Source organism: Engraulis encrasicolus, chromosome 6, assembly GCF_034702125.1.
Source record: "Engraulis encrasicolus isolate BLACKSEA-1 chromosome 6, IST_EnEncr_1.0, whole genome shotgun sequence".
NCBI classification, from domain to species: Eukaryota; Metazoa; Chordata; class Actinopteri; order Clupeiformes; family Engraulidae; genus Engraulis; species Engraulis encrasicolus.
Window position 1 is genome coordinate 54,071,595 of NC_085862.1, and position 18,312 is coordinate 54,089,906.

At 40.7% G+C, this 18,312-nt stretch overlaps 1 protein-coding gene across 1 annotated transcript; it reads left to right on the forward strand.

Moving 5' to 3' along the window:
• Nucleotides 1-1,861: 1,861 nt before the first annotated feature.
• Nucleotides 1,862-12,215, forward strand: npl (N-acetylneuraminate pyruvate lyase (dihydrodipicolinate synthase)). The gene is made up of 12 exons (XM_063201976.1): nucleotides 1,862-1,928; nucleotides 3,600-3,666; nucleotides 3,791-3,864; nucleotides 3,962-4,049; nucleotides 4,191-4,248; nucleotides 4,347-4,422; nucleotides 7,039-7,131; nucleotides 8,230-8,375; nucleotides 9,353-9,399; nucleotides 9,988-10,072; nucleotides 10,290-10,329; nucleotides 11,913-12,215. The coding sequence occupies exons 2-12, from the start codon at nucleotides 3,602-3,604 to the stop codon at nucleotides 12,053-12,055; spliced, it is 915 nt and encodes a 304-aa protein (XP_063058046.1). The 5' UTR covers nucleotides 1,862-1,928; nucleotides 3,600-3,601; the 3' UTR covers nucleotides 12,056-12,215.
• Nucleotides 12,216-18,312: the final 6,097 nt, after the last annotated feature.

The window sequence follows — 18,312 nt, forward strand, 5'->3', positions numbered from 1 at the left end:
AGAATCTTAATTATCTCACCATTAAGTAACAAATTAGGGCCTGTCTGGACTTGTGGACACTTTTGGACTTGTGGCTCACAACTGCCAACTGCCAGTTTGAATTATTTGGATCGACCACCATCTAAGTTTGAGCAGGCATGGAAAATTGTGGAATGCACGCGCTCAACCAAAAAACCCAAACAACCCTTATCTGTTTCAGCACCCCTGTCTGCAGTGGCCTAGGCCAAGGTCAATGCAGGAACAAACAGTCTCCCTGGAAGAACAACATAATGAAGATGCTCTGCCAACCTCACACCCCCACCCCCAAAGACACTTGGGGTTGTCAACTCTTCTGGTGGCTGGCAGGCTCCCAGAGGTGCAGCTCTTCAGGACCCTCTCCCCCATCAAATGCCTCCATTGTTGTGGTGTCTTCATGTTGTGTTGTCTTTAAATCTGCTGATCTGGTCTCCATATTGTGTCACCCATAATTAGAAGGCCTTCTCCCTATGTTGTTATCATCCCCCCCCTCCCTTGTCTAACTGTATTGTGCATATACTGTATGTAATGTGAATGTATCCTTAATTGATATGGAGCGTTAAACGTTACATGAGTGACTGAGTGACCAACTGTAGGATATTTCTGTAGCCATGAACACTACTACTGCCAGACACACAATCCTCGAAGGAGCTTTGAAGTAAGTTGTCAAGTCAAAGAAGCTGCGTTGTGATGCACCTCTAATATTTTTTCCCCCACTATACTAGCCTAAGCGTGGACTTGTGCCTGCTTGGGGCACAAAGCAGCATTGGCATGTTGCTAGAGATGTGTGTGGCGCACATTCCATAGGCTATTGCGTGTTGCACAATGCCCTACCCCACACTTTTCCGATGACATGAGTCTAACAATTAGTCCACAAGCTTGCAAAACTTGCTAAACTAGTTGGGAGTTAGAGTGGAGGACAAACTAGTTTCCCCGAGGGATTAAAATGTAAATTTGTTCTGGAGACTCCCGAATGTTGTTTCACTGTTGCAGCTGGCCGCTGTCTCAGCCGCATCTGGCCCTCAGGCCGCCAATTGAAAAACCTCATCTTAGATCTTCAGAGTCTCCTCTACTGGATGTGCCTTGGGTCAAATCCAGACAGGGTGAAATGCCCCAATTGTTTCTTGTTTTAAAAAATACATTTAGAACAAGCTTTATTTTCATCTGCCTTTGGTCATAGCTATCTACTATCTATAATAGCCAACAATATAGTTTTTTCTTCTCTTTACTCTTTCTCTTTAGTTTTGTTGACAGTTTTGTTTGATGATGTGCTATACATAATATTTATTGATGTACTATACTACATATGGCTTATTGAGGGTTTCCACAAGGGCCCCTACATCATTCCATGGGGAGTTGAGAGATATAGGCTACTACATGTCTGATCACAAATCAGTTCACAGTTTACTAATGGAGAATTGAAAGCGAATTCGATTCACATCGAGTTCTGAAGTAAAGGTACACATTAAACTAAATAGGTTTGCTTTCATGACTTGGGACTTCCTGTTCAAAGAATTCTGTAGCCTACATTTCCTACTACTTCTTTGCGTATGTGAAAATCTGAAAAATGCATATGCACCTAAAATTTCAAATGAAGTCCATGCATAAGCAGATTTCCATGCTGATTCGCATGGTACATCCAATTTCACATGAAATTTAGTACACAGGCACTTTTCCATGGAAGTCTTAGTACATTTGAACATGTGCGTAAAAAGTTACTCGTGCAACTTTTTTTGTGCGTAAGCAAGCTTTTTACGTGAGGCCCTTGGTTTTGTGACGTCATGGTGTCAGAAGTAGCGTAGAGGAATAAAGGAACTGAATCAACAACATTGGAATCACTGGAACTCTATAACATCCCATCAGCACTGCCTGAAAAGACAGTCTCTTACAGAACAACAAAATACCAGGAACAGGTAAGTGCTTTTTAATTATTTATGGCTGAATAGATCGAAACATTTTACTCTATGTAATTATTTTTCATCTTGAGTGAGAGAATGTACATGTATATTGGCATACGTATAGTGCTCTGCAATAATGCGTAGCCTACACCCCTGTTGAAAAGCAACATTTTCAACAATATTTCAGTAAGCTCACAAGTTATTTCCAAATTGTGCATATAGAGTAAGTTTAATACAACATCTGTTAATCTTACACCTGAAAAGTATGGTTAATAATATAATTTTGATGACATATGTGTATTTTTACATGCTTAACATCAATCATGGTTCTGAGGATGACACGGTTTGGGGCTGTATGGATTCCATCAAGTAGGGAACTAAATTGATGATATTCTCATCATGATCCTCTCTTTGGGATAACTCACTTTTGCACCAGCATAGTTTTACAGAAATTGAGAAATATGTCATTTAAATTATACAGTATTATAAGTCTCAATTTTCTGTCACATTCTTTTAAATGTCTAACATGACAAAGCCATCACAATAAAGGCTTTTTAACTTTTTAAAAAGGAGAGTGTCTTGGATTTTCTTCAGTTTTGCATCTTCAGTTTTTTCCCCTATCCAAAGAGCACCTCAACCAAACTTTTTCAGAGTCCAGGAAGCGCTCCTAAGCTGAATTTTTAGATGTTGAATTAAAACTTGCTCTATTCCCGTTTAGAGAATAACTTGTGTGTTTATTAAGATATTGTTCATATGTCAGATATCAGGCTACTTTTCAAAAGGGGTGTACTAGTGGTGTGGATCGGCACTGCCCTCACGATCCGATTCGATCACGATTCGGGAGGTAGTAGATCCGATTCGATTCGATTCTATTAGATCCAATCCGATTCGATTCAATTCTACAATGCATTGCAATGCATTACATTTCTACTGAACGCAAAGCAAATGTTCAGCCATGATGAGGAAATACAAGTAGTCAGATACTGAGCAACAATGTATTGGCTGTTTTCTGTATCAGTCTGTATCAGTCTTGCAATGTTTTGAAGTGTTTTTATTTAATTTAACATTCACTTGCTCCCAAAATAATAAGGAAGTAATTGAAACTTAAAAAAATTGCCGGATTGATTCTGGAACTTGCCGGATCTGGATCTGGATCGTCCATGCCCCGGATCGATTCGGATCGCCGAATCGATCATTGTTGACACCACTAGGGTGTACTCATTATTGCTGAGCACTGCACATAACTATTTACATAGCCCTTTCATGCATATGGGATCACCAGAGATCTGACTCACTGTTTGTTGAAAAAGCTCCTAGACATCATAGTACTTTGTAACATTTCTGACATTACCAAGTGTTGTAGGTAAGGGCTCTAAATTAACACAAGCCAACAGGCCAAAGGCTGGTGAAATTTCAGCTTGGCTGGCAGAAAACACCAACTTGCTTGCCACTTTCACCCATTAGTGAGTGTGTGTTTGGATATTAAGAGCAACATAGTCATTTTGACTGGTGATGGAAAAGTTCATTTAGAGACTAGAGCCCTGTAGGTAACAGATTAAGACTTGGTCATTGGAAACATCAAGCTATAATAAAGACTGAGTGAAAGGGTTTAAGATATGTATTTTTGATATGTTGAGAATACAGTGTGTTGATGTGGTGCACATTCTTATTTTGCTGGTTCTGCAGAAATGGAGATTCCCAAGAATTTGACAGGTCTTGTGGCGGCAACATTCACTCCCCTGACCTCCCAAGGGTAAGTTGCGACATATGGTTGTTGAAACATCATTGAACAGCCATCTCAAAGCTGGGAAAAAAGAAAAAAAACTTTTTTGGTCTCTTTTCTTTATCTCATCTATCTTTCCCTCTCTTGTGTGAAGTGAGATTAACCTGCCAGTGATTGAGCCGTACGTTGACTACTTGGTGTCAAAGCAGGGAGTCCGGAAAGTGTTTGGTAAGCATCCTCCTGTCTGTCTATTTGTCGTGTACAGTATAAATCAGTCAGTTTGTTTTCATGGTTTACATACATGCTGTATGTTTGTTATTATCAGTTAACGGCACCACTGGTGAGAGCGTGTCCCTGTCTTTGGACGAGAGGAAACGTCTGGTGGAAGAGTGGTGCCAAAAGGGCAAGGATAAGTAAGTCATTGGAGTTGCAGTTTGTCACACACTTTTCAAGCAGTCATTAGTAGACTGACTGTGTGTGTGTGTGTGTGTGTGTGTGTGTGTGTGTGTGTGTGTGTGTGTGTGTGTGTGTGTGTGTGTGTGTGTGTGTTCCAGACTTGAGGCGGTGATTGTCCATGTTGGTTGTTCAAGTCTCAAGGACTGCAAGGACCTGGTGAGGACCTAATGATTTTTTTGGTTTATTTGTTGATAAAAAAAAGTCAAGGACTGGTATCCTTTTGTTAGTCTAAACTAAGTATGTACTCTACACAGGCACGCCATGCTGCGGAGACAGGAGCTCATGGCATCGGTCTCATCTCGCCATCCTTCTTCAAACCACCCAATGCAGGTACCTTCATTTTTATTTTGATTTCCATGTAACATTACACTACATGACGCTGAAGCTTTTATCCAAAGCAAATTCCCAATATTACAGGGTACAGTCCCTGGAGCAATATGGGGATAAGTGCCTTGCGCAAGGGCACTTCAGCTATGGAGTGAGGTAGGGAGTGGAAGGGTGGGATTTGAACCTGCAACCATCTCATCTAATGACCATCAGTCGCCTTAGTCATTAGGTCACGGCTGCCTGTGTATCAAATACTGTATATTTGATTGAATAGTTTGAAGTAATACAATAAAATGCCTGTTCACTATACACATGACAATATAAACCATATCTATAAAGAGATCAAGCACATCCCATCCATTTGCTGCAAGTTACTAACCCCAACTCCGATGAAGTTGGGACGTTTGGTAAACAGTGAATAAAATCAAAATGCTATCATTTTCAAAACACTCAATCTATTCATTAGATGGAGAATAGTGAAAAGACAACATATTAAGTGTTAAAACCGAGAAAAAATATTGTTTTGGGGGACATATGTACTCATTTCTAATTTGAGAAATCCAACACGTCTCAAAAGAGTTGGGACGGGGACAATAAATGGCAGCAAATGTCGAGGAAGACTAAAAACAAAACAAAAGACAACACTTAACAGTTAAATACATTAACCGATGAGATGATTTTATATAAAAAACAGTGTCAATTCCTATCTTGGACATGATTTCACCAGCTTAAATGGTGGGTGTATTCCTTGTCATGTTTTGCAATGTTTTCCTTTCTGTAGTGCTTACAGTGTGACAGGTCTTGACCAAAAACCCACCATTTTATCACATGCTGGTCCTTATGATGGAGCCAAACTGTTAAAACATAGTAGAGAATGCAATTTGACCTTACTATGTGGCAGTAATCGAAGATCTCCCTTCAAAATATAATGCATGAGTGGCTTTTCATGCTGTTTAAAACCCATTTATACCATTCAGCACTGTATTTAACTCTACAGGTGAGTGAGAACATCTTAACCAATGCACTACTGCATCCGCATGCCATCATGGAGGCTGACTTTTGAAGCTAGCACTAACACAAGTTGGATGGTCCATTTTCACTGTAGCACAGGATGTGCAATGCTCTATTATTGTCAAAAAGAATGGACTTCTACAACTTCTGCTGACTTCTGTAAGCAAAGGACAGTTTCCCATGTCTTCTGGGTCTATTTCAAGTGAGCTCAGGTGCTTAGGAGAATGTTAAACCCCTGTGTCATTTTCATGCATTAAGCATTCTTAATATGGTCAATTTTCAATAGCTCTAGCACTCCAGGAATTAGAGTGAGACTACAGCCAATATATATTTCATGATGTCATGAACCTATGCAATGATTTTATTAACAAAAATATGTCTTATATACACTCAATCGTGGTAAATCAAAGGGAATTCAAAAATGTATGTAATAACTATGGTAATTATTCCCTTTGTATCTTTAATTCTGAGTGACTCAGCCTCTCTGTGATGATCTTATACCTGGACACCTATATTGTCCGTCAGTACAATTCATTTTGAAATGTTCTTCTTTGTTGTTTTATCTTATTTGGATGTTTACTAAATTTCACTGATCCCCGTCCCAACTCTTTTGAGACGTGTTGGATTTATCAAATTAGAAATGAGTACATATGTCCCCCAAAACAATATTTTTTCTCGGTTTTAACACTTAATATGTTGTCTTTTCACTATTCTCCATCTAATGAATAGATTGAATGTTTTGAAAATGATAGCATTTTGATTTTATTCACTGTTTACCAAACGTCCCAACTTCATCGGAGTTGGGGTTTGTAGAAGCTTGCCCAAAGCTTTTTTGGAGGGTGCTGTTTTGTTCAAAGTGAATGTTGTCCACCATTAGTCAAAATTAAATAATACATTCTTCACCAAGGCACTTTAACATATAGTTAACATGTCCACTGGGGACTCCATGAAATTGCTCACATAGTGGCTATTTCATTGGGTAATAATTGGGCCTCTTTCAGGGCATGGGGCAATTTTACAAAGTCCTCAGACATGTCATTAAAGATATTTACAAGTATACAGTTTGTTGGCGTGCCTAGGTGAAGACAAGTTTTTTCTTTTCAACTAATTTTGTATATAAATTAGTATATACGTAGGTATTTGGTATATCTTATATCTTATTCGTATATAAGATGTAAACAAGAAGTGGATACATGCATGTGTATGTAAAAAAGCACATTTGTGTATGTTTGCGATCATTTATTCCAGTGATTCTCAAAGTCTGGTCCGCGACAGAGCTCAGGTGGTCTCCGAGGGGATTTCTACTTTGCCAAGACAAGCTGGCAGTTGGCTATATTTGTAACATTATTACAAAACTAAACATAAATGAAGTGTTATTTTTTATCACAATCAGACATGCTTGTAATGTGAATAAAAAGTAAGTGATCTGCATCAAAATTAGCAGTGTCAAATTAGCACCCGTGAACTGTGAATTAAGTTGACAGGTGATCTCTGAACATTTTTGGGGGGACAAAGTGGTCTGAAAAGTTTAAGAAACACTGATTTATTCGATATTGTGTTGCATGGGGTGCTGCTGACAGAGTTTTATGGTTATTTCCTGTTCCCCAGATGCTCTGAGGAAGTTTCTTCAGGAGGTGTCAGCTGAGGCTCCAGCTCTACCCTTCTACTACTACCACCTCCCCGCCATGACCGGGGTCAAAGGTGAGAACACTGCCCTTTTGTTGCCTGGTTCACACCAGACCATGCGTATTTCTCAAAGTGAAGTGCCCTAATCTCGCTAGGTCGAGTAACGCCCACTTTCAAGGTGTATCCAATTATTAATCACAATTAGAACTGGTCTTTGGTGAAATCCGTGAAAAATGGTCTTTACTCGTCCTAGCAAGGATAGAACACTTTCACGTTGAGAAATACCCCATATCACAAGTGAGATATGACCCGGAGACAACTTTCTAGGGAAGGTGTGGTTTATGATTGCCAACGGCGATTTGAATGTATCATTTAGTGTATACGTAGCCCATAGCCAATCGTGTCAGTTGTATTCAAACAAGCTGCAAGCTTCCATTTGTCGAGTGATATGTATCATCATCTTTCCACCCCTCCCCCGCTCTCGGATTGGCTCTCTAGCTCAGGCTAGCGCTTTTGGACGAGCATCCATGCTGTCTCTCAGATTGGAATGATTGTGGAAAGGCATGGGAGTTCCCAGGCTAGACCTTGTGTACTTGCAATACTCATCTGCATGGTGCCATTTTAGAGGGGAATGTGGAGAAACAACCCCGGCCACCATTCCCCTATGTGATTTTAATATCAGTTCAATTTAACTTCATTGATGTGACTTTACATAGGCCTATATAAAGTCCAGGCATGACTACTAACCGATATCTTTTAGTGTTTATGTTCTGCTCTAGATTTATGTACAGTTGAAGGAGAGGATTGTGCACATTTTTCATGGCAGGATAACGTTTCGACTAGACTGTTGAGGTCGAAACGTTATCCTGCCATGAAAAAATAAAATACAACAAAAAGGATTCTAAGTGACTTCTCAGACTTCTCACTCTGAAAACTAGATTTATGTACAAACACACACACACACACACACACACACACACACACACACACACACACACACACACACACACACACACACACACACACACACACACACACACACACACAAATAATTGTGATTTATTATCTATTGTTTATTGATTTATTATTGCCAAATGAGGCAGGGCAGACCTTAGACAAGAGCTTACCTTTGTCTCTCCCTTTGTGTTCTCCCTTTTATGTGTGTTATCTAAGTGCGTGCCTCTGAAGTGATGGAGGGAATTAAGGACATGATCCCGTCATTCAGCGGCGTGAAATTCAGTGACAGCGACCTCTTGGACTTTGGCCAGTGTGTTCATAAAAACCCTGACCACTGGTCGTACTTGTATGGAGTGGATGAGGTACGTACTGTATGTTCCCAATGTGTAGTGAAATGGAGACTGGACATGGTCTATCTGTACCAACTGCCAAGTCAAGCTGCTGCCAAGCGGTTTCTTTGGTCGTCCTACTTAGGGCAGTCATGGGTGAGCGGTTAGGGCGTCAGACTTGCATCCCAGAGGTTGCCGGTTCAACTCCCGACCCGCCAGGTTGGTGGGGGGAGTAATCAACCAGTGCTCTCCCCCATCCTCCTCCATGACTGAGGTACCCTGAGCATGGTACTGTCCCACCGCACTGCTCCCCATGGGGCGCCACTGAGGGCTGCCCCCTTGCACGGGTGAGGCATAAAATGCAATTTCGTTGTGTGCAGTGTGCAGTGTTCACTTGTGTGCTGTGGAGTGCTGTGTCACAATGACAATGGGAGTTGGAGTTTGCCAATGGGCTTTCACTTCACTTTCACTTACTTACATGTGCATTATTTGGTGTGTAAGATTTTATTTATACATTGTATTAGCCTAGTCTGATAACGAATAACTTACATAGGACATCCCATGCAGGTTCAATTTCAAACAATAAAAAACTCTGCCTATTTGTTCTCTTTCAGACAGGTTGATGAGCTAATTGGTGGAATCACCTGTGTAAGAAGTGTTATCAGCACAGGCAGTAACTCAGTTTTGTCAGCCTCTGCCCAGGGTAGTGTTTAAGCTTTTAGTTGCCACCACAGGGCCCACAGGTTGAACTAGAGCCAACCCACCATACGAATATATTGACAGTTCACATACTGTTATCCAAGTAGTTTAGCTGTAAGTGACTGGATTTCATCTTTGAGTTTGAAAACAGTTCGTTCCTCTTTCCAAGGAGCTTTGTTCAGAACTGCTGACAAAGCTGTAAAGAAAATGAAGTTCCTTCATTAAGAGGGGGAAAACACTATTGGATAAGCTTGACATGGATGACGCATTGACTTTTGTAATCTTGGCTTGGCTGTGTCTTGTCATTGCAGCAACTGTTGGCAGCGCTTGCCCTGGGAGCAGACGGGGCAGTGGGCAGGTAATGCAACAACTCCTCTTACCGTCTGCCTGTCTTATGATCTAGGAGGCCATAAAGGCGGAAAAGCAGAGCAACACGCCTGCTAAGGTTCAACATTATGAGTTTAACATTACATTGTAATATTTCTATACGAAAAAAAATGCTGTCTACCACCATACAGTTAATACAACTACAACCTGCAGTTATGGTTTAGGGGAGATCTCCATATATTTTCCGTCACCCATAATCATTTGGTCATCAACCCAATGATATCCATTCACAACAGAACATTTCATTTCATTTCTAAATACACATCAGATAAAAATGTTTTTAAAGCATGAACATTATATACCAGAACAAAGATTGATGTGGGTTTAACACAAAACATTTCATTGCAATATTTATTCAATAACAATACTGTCTATCAGACAGTAGTAGGTGGACACAAGTACGGTATTACACGCCATTACTAAAAGCAGTCTGAGCCAAATGAGAAAGAAAGATTATTTTTGCAATTTCTGTTCTTAAATCTTGTAAATATTGTGTTGATATTGTTGTTGTAGTTTTACTAAGTGCTCTAATATCACCTGTTCTCTTTTCACCGATCAGCACATACAACTACATGGGAAGTCACATGAACAAGGTGCTTGATGCCTTCCACAGTGGAAACCTGGAAAAGGCCCGCAAATATCAGGTAAACTGCTGACCAAACCGCTGTTTAGATAAACAGGGATTAACAGGGAGTTTTTGGACACAACTACAATACAGCACTTGTACAAATACAAGTACATAATGATTTCTGAAGTGTATTAAAGGCAGTGCATCACTATTAAGCTTCTGGAAATCAAAATGAAAACACTCTCAATATCTTTGCATCTGTATTTTAATAAAGCATTATCTATGTATTTCAGTTTCAGATGCAGGAGGTTCTTCTGTTTGCAATAAAGAATGGTGAGTCTGTTCCCAGGTGAAAAACCCATATACTTAAAGTGTACTTTTTTTGACCGTACTTAGTACAAAGTGTACTATTTTCGGCAATTTAAAGTGCGCTTCATTGCACTATTAGTGCGCTGAAGCACTACTAAAGCAGTACTTCAGCACACTTGCAGCACACTGAGGATGCTAAATTGGCACCGCTTTTGGACAACTTTAAGTGCACTACAAGCATACTTTTGAAAGTATGCTCAAAACACGCTTTTCATGCATTCGTATGGCATTAATAGTGTGCTTGAGTACACTTCTATAACGTTTTATTGTTACTAGAAGTACAATAAAAGTATATTAACTTCATGCTTCTTTGGACTACATTGGAACATTTTAAGTCTGTAAAAAGTATATCATATTAAGTATTGTAAATATATAACAGGTATGCTTGAAGTATATTTACAGTACACTCCCAAGTACAACAAATAATATAAATGTAATACTACAAACCATGCTGGTTCTCAGAGCTTGTACATTACACACAGCCACATGTCAAAGTAGTGATACAGTATGCATGCCTAGCACGACTGACATTTACAATCATTGCATTGTTACAGAGATTTCAGATACACATTTCACTTAATTTCATTCTTGTTACACCTTCCTGCAGTTGATCATTTGAATTGATCACAAATGGTGACCCTTGATTCTTTGTTTGAACAAATACTTTCAACTTACCTCTCACCATGATATCATGGAAAGTGTGAGTCTACAGTATATATACCAGAACATATACGTGACCATCATAATGACGGTGGGAACATGGCCATTTTTTGTGTACCACTTTAAAATGTTAAAACTCCTACAATAAACGCAGAATATAACAATGAGTAATATTTTCACGCAAACCAAAGATATTCCTTAGAGGTAAATGGATTTCTGTTTGAGAAATTTAGCTCCAAGAAGTGCATTGCATGATGGTACATGCATGATGGTGCATGATGGGTAAATGAACTTTGTGTAAGCACACTTTGAATATATTTGGGTGAAGTACAATCATGGTGCACTTAGAAAAAGTGTACTTGCAATATGTTAAAGCGATTTACTTTAAAGCGCACTATAGAAAATCACACTTCAAAGACATTTGGGTGAAGTGTAATCATATTGCACTTTGAAAAAGTACAATTGCAATATGTTATTAAAAAATACACTTTTAGTAAGTTCACTATTAGAACACTATTAGTATATTCCTCTAAATACACTTTAGCCAAACATCTTCGAAGTACACTTGAAGTATGGTTCGCTAAGTGTACTTTCTTTAAGAGCAACTTAATTACATCTAATTTTAAGTACACTTTAAATAAGCATATTGTAAACATACTTTTTCTTAGCACAAAAAGCACGAGTGCACTTTTAACATGCTAAGTACACTTCAGTCATGCTTTTATTGTACTAAATTGAACCACTTTTTCACCTGGGTTGTAGAGTGTCTGTGGAATGTATCTTCCATATTTGCTGTGTTAATATTGTGTTTGTATCTACATGTATTGTGTATCTGTGTATTGTTGGTGTTTCAATCGCCATATTACATACCTTGCATATGTCTGTAGGGTTCGGCCTCGCCATGAACAAGAAGATCATGTCAGATCTCTCTGGATTGTCTCTGGGTCATCCTCGCCTCCCTCTCGTACCCTGCGATCCAGCAAAGGCACAGACTGTAGTTCAGAAAATACTGTCCATGGGAGAACAGTAAACGTTTGTGGACAGCAGTCCAAGGGGCATTGGATTGTGGCACGCCTGGTACACCTCAGGACATGGAGCCTGAAATAATACAGTAGGACAGTAGAGTACAGTAAACATTTGTAGTAGATAGCTATCAGAACCGTTCAGGAAATGTCTTTGACTGACTTCAGGCATAGAATTATTTCCAGCCTTTTGCCCTGTTCTTCTCTATTGTTAATTCGTCCGATTTATGTATGGGTGCTTGGCTTCTGTGTGTGTTGATCTTCATGTTGTGTGCGGATTGTCCGCTTTAACTTCTTTTATCTGTTTCATCAGTCACAAAAAAACAACAATGGTAATGTGTAGATTCAGCAGTGGTAATGTTGAATCATACAATCAGATGGTGGGCATTGGCTAAAAGGGACTTCACCGTATAAACATTGTGCAACTGTTTTACCAGGGAAGTTATGTAAGACATTGTACTCTACTGTATGGCCAAGAGCATTAGTGTTGTACTTTGATTTCTACTTGAAGCAGATAAACCACAGTATTGTTACACACATGCATACATTTTACTCACTTTTTGGAAAATGTTTTATATGGTGAAAAAAAGACTTTGTTATTTGTTTCATCATTATTTTGTATCCCAGTCACTGTGAAACCCCTTAGCACAGAGCCTATGTCATAACCTTACTGTCACCAAAATCGTATAGACTATGTCTTAATCTGTTACTTGGGATTCTCGGTAGTCATATAGCATTGTTGTTATGATGTAGTTGAGTATTTTCAGCATTAACGACGGTGACCCCATCTGCAGTAAGAGGCTAACCCCCCCCCCCTTCTGTGAATGTGCCTGTCAACGGTCACAGGCCTTACTCTTTGCTGAAAACACTCAACTACATCATATCAACATTGCTATGACAATGCGGAGTCTAAGTAACCGATTGGTCATTATGACAATAAGGTTGTAGCCTAACAGAGGCTCTGCACTAAGGAGTTGAGAATAGAAACTTTCTCTCTTCGTTGCTTCAATTGTTTGCCTGTTGTCTTGTCTTTAACATTTCAGAGGGAAGATAGAGGGAGGAAAAGGCTTCAGGCATCTCTATCTCTCTCTCTCTCTCTCTCTCTCTCTCTCTCTCTCTCTCTCTCTCTCTCTCTCTCTCTCTCTCTCTATCTCTGTTTCTCTTGTATAAATAAAATCTGGCATTCTTATTTCAACTGCTGTAGTGGATCAAAGTCTTTAATACTAATAGTGATAACCTAAATACTGTCAGCTGTGATGTTTGGTATCAACAGCTGTCATGTGTCATGTCTTAGTCCTTGCCATGTGTGTGTGTGTGTGTGTGTGTGTGTGTGTGTGTGTGTGTGTGTGTGTGTGTGTGTGTGTGTGCGTGCGTGCGTGTGTGCGTGCGTGCGTGCGTGCGTGCGTGCGTGTGTGTGTGCATGCACGTAGGGAAGTTGACTATTCAACACTAGGCGTAAAATCCTAGTTATCAGCTGTGATGTTTTTTGTCAATAGGTGTCATGTGACCCAGAATCACAATCTATGAGGCTAAAGTGCGCTCATCCAGCCTTAGTGTGCGCCATCGTGTGTGTGTGTGTGTGTGTGTGTGTGTGCGTGTGTGTGTGTGTGTGTGTGTGTGTGCGTGCGTGTGTGCGTGCGCGCGCGTGCGTGCGTGTGTGTGTGTGTGTGACAGAGAGAGAGAGAGAGAGAGAGATATTCACAGAGCAGCTTTGTGTGGTATACAAATTGGGAGGTCTCATCCTGTTTTCTCAAGCTTACAGGGGCCACAAATCTTAGAACTGCACATTCAAAGTAGGCCTATATGGTCAGACACACTTACAACCCTCTTCACAGCAGGACGTCACTTTCCTGATTCTCCACAGAGAGGTGCACACCATTAATGAGTATACCCCTTTTGAAAAGTAACATTTTGAACAATATTTCGATAAAGTCATTTCCAACATGTGTGTAGAGTTTAATAGGTCTACATCTGCTGTGCTTACAACAGAGAAGTAAGTTTGTAGGCCCCGTTAAGATGTAACAATCAAGGATGAAGAACAGTAAGTTACCGTCTATGCCAGCCCCTAGGGGGAGCTGTTTGACAAAGACACAACAGGTTAGTTTTGAGCTTGTGGCTGGGTAAGAAACACTCAGAAATGGCATCAAATGTGCATTTATTTTTCCTCCATAAGTTCAAAGGTTTCAGTTTACAACAAATGGCAGAGGGCGTTCCACTCGCCAGTAGACAAAATTAAAACCCTTAACAAACACACATCACAGCACTAGCTTTGTCTCAGGTGAGGCAATGGCTTCTGCTAGGCCCATTCAAAGTTCAACATAAATACATATCACCTCTGGAGGTCGCAAGGCCAGAGAAGATGTCCAGGGAGCACAGGAATCAATCAGCATGCTGGTGGAATTATTCCCCAGTTGGAAAAAGGCCTGTAGCCAGGAGAATTAGCCAAACAAAGAGAAAACAGCCAGATCTCAACCAAAGGTGCTACTCCAGTAGCCTGGGCGAATAGCCGACTGTTGACTCCGTCAATCAGTCTGGCAAAAGCCATGAGGAATCCGTCTCCATGGACGATGGGAGATGGTCTGATCTTACTCTATCATTGAAATGAATTGAAGTTCCAAACTCAAATTAAAACCCATATTGTGCTTTATTAGCATGCCTGTTACGTTATAGCGTTGCAAAAGCATACAAATAACAAAACGAAAGTCTGAATATAGTTACCTTAACCAATCAGTAACGGAGCTCGCGGGTGAGTTCTACGTCACCACTCTCAACTGTTTGCTGATTGGCGAAACACTGAGAGAACCGAGCTCGAGGCTTTTGCCAGACGATGTGCGGAGCCAAAATCTTTGGGTGGAGTACAGAGGATGGCGTCGCGAGGCTACTACTCCAGTGCTACCAGGATGCGTCTTCCTGTACAGCAGTCCCTGGACTGTGGTGGTCATGTGGCTTTTATGTAGCAACCTATCAAGGCTCCAGTTCACAGATTGTGACCTCCAGAGGTGATATGCATGTACGTTGAACTTCTAATGGGTGTTCACTTGCATGATACGCTACAGCATTCCAGCAATCAAGGTTTCAGCAATCCTCTGTAGCCAGTTTGGCCTTGATGGGACAGGATGGTGTCAAGTATGTGTGGTGGTAAACAAGTGAGTAGTAGGAAAAGCACCCCATAATTTCAGCCTATTTCAACATGCAGTTGTAATGCTCACACTACCCTGAACTTGTCAGTACCTGAGATTTTTTTTCTCTCTCTTCAGCCTTTTCCGAAATCCTAGTCATTGTAATGGGGAAAGGTGTTTGTTCACATTTCAAAAAACATTTTGATTTATTACCAAAAACATCCAAAAGGTTATGCAACATCAGCAGACAACTAGCAAACAGTGATGTCTTTTGGGAAAACTTTTGGATTATGCCAATGTTAAGATTTTTTTTAAATGTAAACAAACACCTGCCCCCATTAGAATGGCTCAGATCGTGGAAAGGGCTGAGCTGAAAAATTTGGCATCACCGGGTACTGACAAGTCAAGGGTAGAGTGAGCAATACAACAGCAAATTGAAATTGGCTGAAGTGGTCCTTTAAAGGGGTATGCCACTATTTTGGGGCTTAATACAGTTAAAATCGTTGGCTGGGGTTTATAAAGGTGGTAAAGTGTCTTATTTTTCATGTTAAGCGTTGTCTTGCTTTAAGACAAGTTAAAAGAGGGAATATGTCGCTAAGCTAGTGACAGTCAATGGATCCGTGTAGCATGCTACACGGATGCATTGACTTAAGTCAAGCATGCTCGTGGGACCGACATGGTTTGTGGCTGCATGATTGCCGTCAACATTGGGAAGCTGGATTTCACCAAAAGAAACATGTCACTGTCAACATGTACTGTGACTCAGCAGATCATGAGCCTCTCTATGGAATATCACTATATTGTTAACCTTACTTTTCTGTCGTAAGCTCAACAGATGTTTTTAACTTACTCTGTGCGGGGGTGCGGTGGCGCAGTGCGCTACACCCCCCACATTTGGGCTTGCATGCCCACGAGGACTCAGGCTAAGGTCATTTCCCGATTCTCCCCTTTCTCTCTGTCCCATTCGCTTCCTGTCACCATCTTCGACTGTCCTGTCAAATAAAGGCATACAAGCCCCTAAAAAATCATTAAAAAAAGAAAACGTAGGCTACTCTGTGCACATTTTGGAAATACTATAACTTCGGTGCAAATTAATATATTGTTCAAAATGCTACTTTTCAAGATGGGCGTACTCATTATTGGTGCACTGTAGCACAGAAGACATTTCTAAGCAGTGTCAACATAAATTAGCTTTGAGGGTATCAAATAGGCCTACCTGTTGCTACTCATCTTACAGTAATATACTGTAAGATGTCTAACAACAGGTAGGCCTATTTGATGATTGGGTGGGCCTGATGTGTTTCTAGCAGCTGACTTAGAAGAATCCAGCAAACATGAAAGCGAGAGAAAAGAGGCATGCGGTTTTGGCAGACGTCTCTCTGGAATGTGTCCGGGAAGCCAAAGGGGCAGCAGCGTGTGTGTGTGTGTGTGTGTGTGTGTGTGTGTGTGTGTGTGTGTGTGTGTGTGTGTGTGTGTGTGTGTGTGTGTGTGTGTGTGTGTGTGTGTGTGTGTGTGTGCGTGTGTGGTGCAAACCAGCCTGCAGGAACTCACCCGAGGAAATAGCAACGGAAATCTAAAATCTTTCTGCTCTGGCCAGTCTGCAGTACTGTATCTGAGTTGTTTGCCTGTCTCCAGGTCAAAAGCAGAATGGCCCTCTCCCTGTCGGTGTGGCTGTGGTGGACCTTGCTTAGGGGTTACTGGCTCTCTAAAGAGGACAGCAGCAGTAGCAGCTCCCCTCCGTTTGAGCTGGGCATTGGGCAACCATGCGGAGGAGAAATGCTGGAGAAATTGTGTAGGGCTCCGCTGACCTGCATGAATTCGCTGGAGTCTGGGGAAGCAGTGTGTATGAGTAAGTCCTCTTCTTCTTCTTCTTCTTCTTCTTCTTCTTCTTCTTCTTCTTCTTCTTCTTCTTCTTCTTCTTCTTCATATTGTTGTTGTTATTGTTGTTGGGTCAGTGTACTTTTTCGTTCATCCATTATTATATTTTGGAATGAGAGATGAAATTCAAGAAATTCAAAAAAGGGTGCTGCGCCACCGCACCCCCGCACAGAGTAAGTTTAAAACATCTGTTGAATTTGCTCAAAGCAGTACAGGCAGAAATGGCTGTATTTGATTTTCATCATATGTTGCCTCATATCATAATAGTATTAGAAAAATTGTCATTTTTGATCGATTTTCAATGTTTTTATTTTTAATTTAAATTCATTTGACTGACCCTATAGTTCAGGCTTACCCGGAAAGAAACTTTGCTGTCTGACTCGCACAAGAAATGGTCTAGCTCTCTAGCGAAAATACGAGACATAGGCCTAAGGCTTAAGCAAAGATTCTCCAGACGTAGCCGGATCCAGAGACAAAACAGAAAATGTATTTGAAATATCAAAACAGTTATATCTGTAGATGGAAAGTGTATGAGATTTCAAGTTGTAAGCTTAAAGGGACACTGTGTGAGATTTTTAGTTGTTTATTTCCAGAATTCATGTTGCCCATTCACTAATGCTTCCTTTTTCATGAATACTGACGACCACCATCAAATTCTAAGTATTCATTATGACTGGACAAATTGCACTTTTCATACATGAAAAGGGGGATCTACTCCATGGTCTGCCATTTTGGATTTCCATAAATACCCATTTTTAGCTGCAAAAATGACTGTACTTGGACCATACTAGAAAATGTTTGATCAAATTTGGCAATAGGCAGCCCAGTTTCAATGAGCAGCATAGTTGCAGTACCTTTTTTGACCATTTCCTGCACAGTGTCCCTGTAAGCATACAATTAAAAAATGACTCCCTCCCCCAACCTGCAATGTATCCTCTAAAACCTGCCAACTCCGTAAACAAAGTTGTGTAAGTGAGCTCAACTGATCTGCAGTATTTACCAAGTGTGGGTCTAACCGCTGTCTACTTTTATTTGCACCTAGTCTCATGACAGTGCAAGAATCCCATGACAGTTCAATGACATATGACTAAAAACAACTTGCCAACCACAACTTTAAAGACTTACAAACTGTTTAGACCTTCCGTGGCCTAGCGGTAGGGCACTCGTCCACTATGCGGCCGACCTGGGTTCGATTCCCGGCCCAGGTCCTTTGCCAGTCATTCCCCATCTCTCTCTCCCAACTCTCTTCCTGTTGCCATCTTCACTAT

What these genes read in the sequence shown, in the direction of transcription:
- npl (XM_063201976.1), top strand. Translation starts at nt 3,602, where the DNA reads ATGGAGATTCCCAAGAATTTGACAGGTCTTGTGGCGGCAACATTCACT. An exon ending in ACTCCCCTGACCTCCCAAGG is followed by an intron (nt 3,667 to 3,790) that starts GTAAGTTGCGAC and finishes TCTTGTGTGAAG; the next exon opens with TGAGATTAACCTGCCAGTGA. An exon ending in TGCCAAAAGGGCAAGGATAA is followed by an intron (nt 4,050 to 4,190) that starts GTAAGTCATTGG and finishes TGTGTGTTCCAG; the next exon opens with ACTTGAGGCGGTGATTGTCC.